The 10426-nt window shown below is 41.4% G+C and overlaps 1 protein-coding gene across 12 annotated transcripts in view; it reads left to right on the forward strand.

Moving 5' to 3' along the window:
- The window catches only part of myo3b (myosin IIIB), a 583195-nt gene that overhangs the window by 47446 nt on the left and 525323 nt on the right, over window positions 1-10426 (forward strand). For all 12 annotated transcript variants that reach the window (XM_059647251.1, XM_059647253.1, XM_059647249.1 and 9 more), the window contains one exon: window positions 1080-1214. In XM_059647251.1, coding sequence (XP_059503234.1) covers window positions 1080-1214 — 135 coding nt within the window. The remainder of the gene's footprint in view (window positions 1-1079; window positions 1215-10426) is intronic.

The raw sequence follows: 10426 nt of genomic DNA on the forward strand, positions 1-10426 counted from the left end.
TAATGGTATTGCTGCACTGGTACTTGCTGCATAAGTATACTTGTAGTCGTATGACCCAGATACTGTGCTCCCAATCCAAATAGAAATTTTGAATAGACAAAAAAGAATGGATTTGAAACCTTTGGTCCTGTTATTATCTCAACAACAACAATCTGCACACTGGCTTTAACATCATAGGATGTCCCAAGGTGCTTGACAGTATCAAAATATCACATTGAGCCACATAAAAAGACATTAGGACAGAAAACTAAAGCTTTGTCAAAGATATGTTTTAAACATTGTCTTAAAAAGTGTGGACGTATGAAAACTAAAGTGCTTTCAGATTTTGCCTGGGGCTCCACATGGATGAAAACGGGGAGGGATCCAGAGAACTTAGGAGACACCACATCACCAGATCTGGAAGAGGAATAAACTGTTTCCAATAAGGAATGTATCAAATTTATACCCTTAGTCTTACAGCTATACACATGGGGTGACACAGAAACATCTGTCATAGCCTGACCTGCTTGATATTGCTCTGCTGATTCCACTGAAGAATACAACCACAGCATTTATGTGGAAACCTGTTGTGTGACTATTGTTACAGTTGACAGTGAATAGCTGCAACACAATAATTTTATTCAGTCTGTGGAAAGAATTGCTCAAATAATATATTTCTGCTGAATGTGATAACAAAGCAATTGAATTGTGATGTTATAAGAAAACATCCATTGCCACATCTGGGGATTTCCTGTTTTCATGTGAATCAAAAATAGATGGTGCACAAAAGGCATGCATAGTCAGCATGACTAATTTCTATGCAGTTCTCAAGTTGATAACATCCAATTTATGCCAAAAAATCGGCTATTAGTATTGATCAGCAAGCACATCCCTTTTTTTCTGTAAAAAGGCAAAAATAAATGTTACCTCTCTTTTTTAATCTTTAGTGATCAATATCACAAAATCTGGACATTGATATGAGCAAATTTATTGTAATTCCAAAGATGCTCATGCAATTTGATAGTCAAAAATCTGAATTTCATTGAGTGTGTATTGCTCTAATTTGTTTGTGTATTCATTTGATTTTACCATTTACTCAGGCTGTTGATGAAGAAATTGAAGCAGAATGTAGCATCTTGCAGTCACTACCAAATCATCCAAATGTTGTTAAATTTTACGGAATGTTCTACAAAACAGACTTAAAATCTGGCGGCCACCTCTGGTTGGTTCTTGAGGTAAGGAATCATTGAGTAAGGATTGCTTTCATAAATGACGATTTACATTAAAAAATGACTAAAGGAACTTGTGAAGATATGAATTTAAAAATTACCTTTAGCAACGTTGGCCAGATTAAATGTAATCATTTAAAAATGCCACAATTGTTAAAGCATTTTCCATTAACATTGACATCAAGCTATAGTGTGCATGATTAGGAAAAGGGATGGTAGCCATTAAAAATGGCAAAGGTATTACCTCTACCAAAAGTATGCTGACTAACAATCCACACTTTTTTATTGTAAGGATCTTTTCATTTTTGTCTTTTTAAAAACAGGGGGACTAAAATATGTGAGTGTTTGAAAGAGTGGCTGCAGTTTTTTGAAAGGAAGTAACCTGATACCCATGGGAGGCATTGGAAACAATTGATTGAACAAACAGTATTTGAAATTCAAATTGCAGATGATCTTGACCTGCGGCAACGTGCTGATGTAGTTCTTGTTGCCAATGAGAAGTTGAGCAGTCTGCAGATTAGTGAGTTATCAATGTCTTGAGACCTTGCTTATCAACGATTATGTGATTGGTTCTGGGATGGCTGAGCGGCTTGGAGCTGGCAACAATTTACAGAGACATGGGGAGAAAGAGAAAGTAAGTGTGCAAATCTTCTCTCAGCCCACAAGCTGCCTGCTCCCCACCGTCAAGAACTCAAATTAAGCCTGAAGAAAACAAGTCACCTTTCCTGTGGTAGTTGCTGCAAGCTGTGACTTCTGACTTGATAAGCCAAAGACACTTTCGAAGTGAGTCGGCCACTATGTAGTTCTTATAGAGCAGTGGAAGCATCCAAATGAAGGCATCTGAAAAACAAGGTGCCTGGCTACTCCTAAGAAAGATCATTTCAACAGCAGAATTGGGAAGCAAAGACCATTGAACTGACTTTCCAGTTTTTCCAATAATCTATTTTTCCTTCTTTTTGCCTGTACGTAGTCAGGGGGAGTTTATAATGGGATTAGAATTTTAGTTAGCAGTGTTATATGCCAGTGGCTTATCACTGTTTGCCTGTACCTGGTAGTCTAATTACTAACTACTTATAACAAATAAAAATTCTTGGTTGGTACAGCAACTTGGTTTGTGCTTTTTCTTGACTTTAGTCAGACCACATTAGGAACACTGCGTACAGTTTAGGTCCTATTAAATAAGGAAAAATATAATGGCATTGAAGATAGTCAAGAGAAGGTTCATTAGGTATAGGGAGAGTTTTCTTAGAAGGAGAGGTTGAGTAGAGATTGGGATTGTACCCATTGGAATATAGAAGAATGAGAAGCAACTTTATTGAAACATAAAGGATCCTTCGGAGTTTGACAGGGTACATGTGAGAAGGTTCTTTTCCCTTTTGGCAGAGTCCAGGACCAGAATCTCAGAATAAGGGGTTGCATATTTAAGACTCTGATGAGGAAGAATTTTTTAGCATTCTTCGCTGTGAAGGGCTGTTGAGGCTGGGTTGTTAAGTGCATTCAAGGCTGAAATAAACTTTTTAATCAGTAAGAGAATCAAGGGTTATACAGAAATATAAGAAAGTGGATTTAAGGATTATTAAATCAGCCATGATCTCTTTGAATAGCTGATATAATGGGCTGAAGAGCCTAATTCTTCTCTTACATCTTATTGTCTTCTATCAATCTGGCCTGAGCATCAGGTAATTTGGGCTATTGTATGCACTTTTGAAAGAAAAACTTTCAACATTTGGAATAACTCTGGGAATAGCAGGGCTCAGTTTATTGCTTGATACCCCAGTGAGTTATAAAATGACTAAAAATTACACAGATTTACTCAAGAATCAATAATATAACCAAAACAAATACAGGATTCCACATGGAAACTGGAGTAGACCAGTTAGATTTGAAGCTTGATCTGCTAATTGCAACAGTTATGACTGAACTGCAACCAAGTTCCTGATGACACTCTTTTGTTCATCACCCTTAATAGAAGGGTACTTGACTGTATTGCTTTGATCCATCCTGTCAGTGTGAGAAAAACTGTGTACCCCTCTTAACACAATAACTAATTTTCATACAGAATTAAAACCTTATTCACAGATACCAAAAAATGTTTTGTGTCCATGTGTGTTAAATCCTTGTCTGTCTAATTTCAATGGTTTCAGAGATTCATTGGACAGGGTTTGTTTTCAATTTTCAGACTGCATTTGAGGTACAGCTCCAGTTCTAGTACATGTAAAACAGCAGTTCAAAAACTATCTTCATATTTCATTAGATTTTTGGGATTAATTGTGGTCTTGAAATTTTGCTGTCTCCTCAAGTTCCTCATTGTCCTTTTCTGTTTGAATCTGCCAGGCGGAAGCATTCAAGATCTTAGTTTCTCACTGTGGAAAAAGCTGTTCAAAAAATTAGTTTGTGGGATGTGAGTGCTGGCTGAGCCACTGTTAATTGCCCATCCCTATTTGCCCTTGAGATGGTGGTGGTGAGCTGCCTCCTTGAGTCAGTGCAGTACATTTAGTGCAGGTAGACCCACAACACAGTCAGGGAGGGTGTTACAAGAATTTGACACTGAAGGAACAGTGAATATATCTCCATGTCAGGATGATGAGTAGAATGGAGGAAAGCTTACAGGTAGTGATATTTCCTTATACCTTTGGAAAGAAAACAAAATCACATCAACTACAGACTCTTATCAACCTTGCCTGCTGCCTATAGACCAAATGAAGTAGGAGCAGAACTAAGCCACTTTGCCCATGGCTGATCTGATAATCCTCAACTTCATTTTCCTGCCTTTTCTCTATAAACCCTGCTTCTCTTATTGATTATAAATCAGTTTATCTCTGCACTGAATACACTCAATAGCCCAGCGTTAACAGCCCTCAGCAGTAAAGAATTCCACAGATTCACTACCATCTGAGAGAAGAAATTCCTTCTTATCGTGGCTTCAAATGCCGACCCATTATTCTGAGATTATGTCCTCTGGCCCTAGACTGTCCCAAAAGGAGAAACAACCTTTTCACATCTACCCTGTCAAGTCCCATTAGATTCTTGTATGTTTCAAAAAAGTCACCTCTCATTCTTCCAAACTCTAATGAATATAGGCCCAACCTACTCAACCTCTCCTCATAAGGAAAATCCTCCATACCCAGAATCAATTGAGTGAACCTTCTCTGGACTGCCTCCAATGCTAATACATTTAACCCTGGCTAAGGGAACCAAAACTGTTCACAGTATTCCAGCTGTGATCTGACTGGTGCCTTGTAATGCTTTAACAAGATATCCCTACTTTTGTACTCCATTCCCAATGAAATAAAGTCAACTTCTATTTACCTTCCCTATTACCTGTTGAACTTGGATGCCAGCTTTTCGTGATTCATGCACGAGGACCTCCAATTCTCTGTGCTACAGCTTTCTGAAGTCTCCCTCCATTTAAATACTATTTAGCTCTTCTGTTCTTCCTGTCCAAGTGCAAACTTCACATTTTCCCACATTCATATTCCATCTGCCAAGTCTTCGTCAACTCGACCCACCTGTCCCTCTGCAGATTGTGGCATCCTCATTACTTACCTTTACCATTTTTTTGTCATCCACAGTGTGGCTTTTAGCATATTAACTTTACTTATACAAATCATTAGTATAAATAAATAATTGTGCAGACAGCAGACATTCCTATGACTCTACAAGTTGCAGCTTGTTATCGTGAAAATGCTGCCTTTATTCTACCCTGTGCATCTGTTAATTAGCCAGTTCCTCTGTCTGTGCTGGTACAATATCTCCATCACCATGGGTTCTTATTAAGTGACCTAACTTGTGGTGTTTTATCAAACATCTTGTGAAAACTCAAGTATATTCCATCCACACCTTCCTGTTCATGGCTCTTGGTTGTCACCTTTTCAAAGAATTCTCAGATATTTGAGACATAACTTCCCGTTCATGAGCTATGCTGACTCTGCTGATCTTATTATTTATGTCTAAGTGCTCTGTTATTCCATCCTTTTATCATATACTGTGGCATAATCCCAATAACAGATCTATTCACTCTCTCTTTGTTGGATCAGCAACATAGGCTGAATTGCCACACCTTCAACTCCCCAACCTGTCAGAAACCGCATTTGAAGATGTGGAGCTAGTAAAAACACAATGCACGGCCTTCCTGATGCATTCTTGCCCACATTTAATCTGCCTCCCATTTTATGGTGGGCAGTGGAGGCATGAGACAGCTACCAGTCAATTAATGGCCACTTAAGTGCCTCATTCTTCCCCAAATGTTTTACCCATGGCTGAAGAAGGCCTAACCCAAATCAGTAGTCTGGCAGCTTTCATTGTGTTATCAACTACAATACGCTGCCATGTAAAGGGGTCTTCCTTTTGTGGGGCTCTTTGCTGATTGGAGGCACATGGCCTGTCCTCACCAGGAAGGTCATATTCCTGCTTTGATGATCTTCCTCTGGCCCAGATATTCAAGCCTCACAGTCACCCTCAAGCCCATTTTTGCATCACCTCTCTGGACCCACTGATACCCTAGGCATAGCTGCACGTCCAGCCTCCATAACCCCTCTTATTCTAGATTATGCCATAACCTCTTCGTAAGTACTGTGTGCAATGGTCATTGCTCCCAAGTATGAATTGGGAGTCTTGGCCTTAACAGTTAATGAAGTTTTCATTGTAAAGTGGCTGCAAATGGGATCCCAACAAAGCTTTTGATGAGTCAGGAACACTCCACACAACTTTCAGAAATGGCATTTCGCCCCAGATGTAAAAGCCTTATCCCTATTGTTCTCAGATCCTATTTGTGTAAGCAGGGTGACATGAATCTTACACGGCTATGAGAATTTGTAACTGAAATCACACAGATGCTGTTTGGGCTCCTAGAGTGGCTATAAACCACAACATGGCTGTGACAAATTGGTGTAAATGTAAACGCTTTTGAAGAGCAGGGTAAATCTGTTTGTGTCAGGATCTGAAGAATTTTAAGTTCCCCAGCACTTTAATCATGGAAGAAAGTGAGTTTTGAAAAACAAATCCTCTGTTGGACTGCTATAATTGGTAGGGGTAGGGTAGAAAATAAATTACCATCTGGTCATGCAGCTCCAATTGGGATCTTTGTTAATATGTCCCCAAGGGCTATTACTGTATTATAGTTTAAAAAACTACAGTAATCTCACCAAAGGGTTGTTGGAGGTGGTGGTCTCCGTGGTGGAGTGAGAGTGGTGGAAGACCAAACAACATCTAAAACAACTGGGACAGAGTGAGTCTTTTAGCCAGCCTGCTTCAGAATTTCCTCAGTTGTGAGGAAGGGTCACTGGACCCGACATGTTAACTCTCTTTTTTTCTTCACAGATGCCACCAGACCTGCTGAGCTTTTCCAGCAACTTTGTTTCTGCTTCAGAATTTGCCTGCCCTCATGGCCATTGAGGATCAGCTTTTGGGGTCGGTAGGCCTGACTCTATTCCAGCTGCCTCTCCAGATGGGGATCTTTAAATTTCAAGGCATGCCTGCAAAGTTGGGAAGTTTCTTGACTGGAGTTAACTGTTTCATTAACCAACATCTGCCAATAGACATCGAGAATAGTCTGTTGAATAAACTGTAGAATTTATTATCCTCTCTGTCTTTTACATTGTTACTATATCAATCCTAATTAGGATAATCAAAGTTATCAATTATAACAACTCTATAGCTCTTGCAACTCTGTAAATGTCTTAAAAATGTGTTGTTTCAGTACATCTTTGTCAGTAATAGTTATTTAGTAGTATTGAACTTGAGTGCTGCTAAATAAAAGGCACATCTTTTTATCTTGCATTCATCAGGGCCGTTTAGAAAACAACACTTGTACACTTATGCTTGACAAGTACAATCTGGTAGAGCAGTTGCCATAGAGAATGCAATGGTTAATGATGACCAGCAGTTAACTGCCAAACTGCCATTAGGCAGGATCTAATGGAGGTCGATTGGGTGAGTCTGTTTGAAGGAAAAGGAATGATTGGCAAATTGGAGGCCTTTAAAAGTGTGATACCAGGAGTCCAGGAACAGTATATCCCTATAAGGGTGAAGGAAAAAACTGGCAGGTTTAGTGATCCCTGTCTGGCGAGTTTAATTGAGACTCTGGCCAAGGGAAAAAAGAAGAAGAATACATTATATTTAAGCTATCGGGCTCAAGTGGATCCCTAGAAGACTATAAAAAGTGTAAGAGCACATTTAAAACAGAATTCAGAGGAGCAAAAAGAAGATATAAAATCAATCTGGCAGATAAGGTTAAAGTTAATCGCAAGAGGCTCTATTAGCTATATTAAGAGTAGGAGGGTGGCTAGGGACAGAATAGGACAGATTAGCATGGCTGTCAGTGTGTGGAGCCACAGGAGATGGAGGAGATTTTTAATGAATGTTTCTCCTCACTGTTTACTGAGGAGAGAATCATGAACGCTAACGAAATCAGGGAAACAAATGGGGATGTTTTAGACTGCATACCTATTACCAGAGAGGAGGTGTTTGCAGCCTTAGATCGCATTAAGGTGGATTAATCACCTAGACCTGATTAAGTCCATCCTCGGACATTGTGGGAGGCTAGGGAAGAAATTGCAGAGGCCCTTTCAGAGATTTTTGTTTCATGTTTAGCCACTGATGAAGTTCCAGAAGACTGGGGATGGCTAATGTTGTTCCATGATTTAAGAAAAGTAGCAAAGACAGCCAGGGAACTACAGGCCAGTCAGCCTGACATTGGTGGTAGGCAAATTATTGGAGAGGATACTGAGGGGCAGGATCAACCAAGATTTGGATAGCCAAGGTCTGATTAGGGATAAGTTGGTATGGTTTTGCATGTGGGAAATCATGTCTGACAAATCTTTGAGTTTTTCGAAGAGGTAACCAAGAGGATAGGTGAGAGGAGGGCAGTGGATGTTGTCTGTACGGACTTTAGTAGGACCTTTGACAAGGTCCTGCATGGCAGGCCAGTCATGAAGGTTAGATTGCATGGGATCCAGGGAGAGCTAGCTAATTGGATTTAAAATTGTCTCAATGGTAGGAAACAGGGAATGATGGTTGAAGGTTGTTTCTCAGGCCGAAGGTCTGTGATTAGTAGGGTGCCACAGGGGTCGGTGCTGAGACCTTTATTATTTGTTATTTAAATAAATGAGCTGGATGTGAATGTACAAGGTCTGATTCGTTAGTTTGCGGATGATTCAAAATGAGGAGGATAGCGAGGAAGGTTATCAAAAATTAAAGAGGGATCTTGATCAGATGGGGAAGTGGGCTGAGGATTGGCAAATGCAATTTAATACAGATAAGTGTGAGGTGTTACAATTTGAATATTCAAACGAAGGTAGGACTTGTGCAGTAAATGGTAAGGTCATGAGGAGTGTTGTGGAACAAAGGGACCCTGAGGCACAAGTACACAGTTTGTTGAAAGTGGCGTCACCAAGTAGGCAGGGTCGTGAAGAGGGCATTTAGGCCCCACTTGGAGTATTATGTGTAGTTTTGGTCACCGTGTTATAGGAAAGACATTGTTAAACCGGAAAGTGTGCAAAGAGTTACGAGGAGTGTTTGGCCAGGACAGAACTTTATTCCTTGGAATGTAGGGGAATGAGGGATGACCTTAATGAGGTATATAAAATCATGAAGGGCATAGATGGATGAAGGTAAATAGTCTCTTTTTTCCCAGGGAGGGGGAATTAAACACTAGAGGGCATAGGTTTAAAGTGAGAGGGCAAAGATTTAAGAGGGTGTGTGTGGGTGGGTGGGTGGGTGTGTGTGTGTGTGTGTGTGCGAGGGTGCGTGTGTGTGAGTGGGTGAGTGGGTGTGTGTGTGTATTTGTGTGAAGGAGCATGTGTGTGTGCGTGCATTTGTGTGAGGGTGCGTGTGTGTGTATGTATTTGTGTGAGGGTGTGCGTGTGTGTGTGTGTATGTATGTGTGCGAGGGTGTGCGTGTGTGTGTGTGTATTTGTGTGAGGGTGTGCATGTGTGTGTGTGTGTGTGTGTATTTGGGTGTGTGTGTGCATTTGTGTGAGGTGGCGGAGCACGTGTGTGTGTGTATTTGTGTGAGGGTGCACGTGTGTGTGTGTGTGTATTTGTGTGAGGGTGCACATGTGTGTGTGTGTGTGTGTGTGTATTTGTGTGAGGGTGCACATGTGTGTGTGTGTGTGTGTGTGTGTATTTGTGTGAGGGTGCACGTGTGTGTGTGTGTGTGTGTGTGTGTGTGTGTGTGTGTGTGTGTGTGTGTGTGTGTGTATTTGTGTGAAGGTGCACGTGTGTGTGTGTGTGTGTGTGTGTGTGTGTGTGTATTTGTGTGAAGGTGCACGTGTGTGTGTGTGTGTGTGTGTGTGTGTGTGTGTGTATTTGTGTGAGGGTCCGCGTGTGTGGGTGCGTGCGCTTGTGTGTGTGTGAGGGTGCGTGTGTGTGTGTGTGTGTGTGTGAAGGAGTGTGTGTGTGTGTGTATTTGTGTGAAGGAGTGTGTGTGTGTGTGTATTTGTGTGAAGGAGTGTGTGTGTGTGTGTATTTGTGTGAAGGAGCGTGTGTGTGTATGTGCGTGTATTTGTGTGAAGGAGCGTGTGTGTGTGTGTGTGTGTGTGTGTGTGTATTTGTGTGAAGGAGCGTGTGTGTGCGTGCGTGTATTTGTGTGAAGGAGCGTGTGTGTGTGTGCGTGTATTTGTGTGAAGGAGCGAGTGTGTGTGCGTGTATTTGTGTGAAGGAGCGTGTGTGCGTGTATTTGTGTGAAGGAACATGTGTGTGTGCGTGTATTTGTGTGTGTATTTGTGTGAGGGGGCGTGTGTGTGTGTATTTGTGTGAAGGGGCGCGTGTGTGTGTGTGTGTGTGTGTATTTGTGTGAAGGGGCGCGTTTGTGTGTGTGTGTGTGTGTGTGTGTATTTGTGTGAAGGGGCGCGTGTGTGTGTGTGTGTGTATTTGTGTGAAGGAGCGTGTGTGTGTGTGCGTGTATTTGTGTGAAGGAGCGAGTGTGTGTGCGTGTATTTGTGTGAAGGAGCGTGTGTGCGTGTATTTGTGTGAAGCAACATGTGTGTGTGCGTGTATTTGTGTGTGTATTTGTGTGAGGGGGCGTGTGTGTGTGTGTATTTGTGTGAAGGGGCGCGTGTGTGTGTGTGTGTGTGTGTGTGTATTTGTGTGAAGGGGCGCGTGTGTGTGTGTGTGTGTGTGTGTATTTGTGTGAAGGGGCGCGTGTGTGTGTGTGTGTGTGTATTTGTGTGAAGGGGCGCGTGTGTGTGTGTGTGTATTTGTGTGAAGGGGCGCGTGTG

This window comes from Stegostoma tigrinum, chromosome 7 (genome assembly GCF_030684315.1).
Source record: "Stegostoma tigrinum isolate sSteTig4 chromosome 7, sSteTig4.hap1, whole genome shotgun sequence".
NCBI classification, from domain to species: Eukaryota; Metazoa; Chordata; class Chondrichthyes; order Orectolobiformes; family Stegostomatidae; genus Stegostoma; species Stegostoma tigrinum.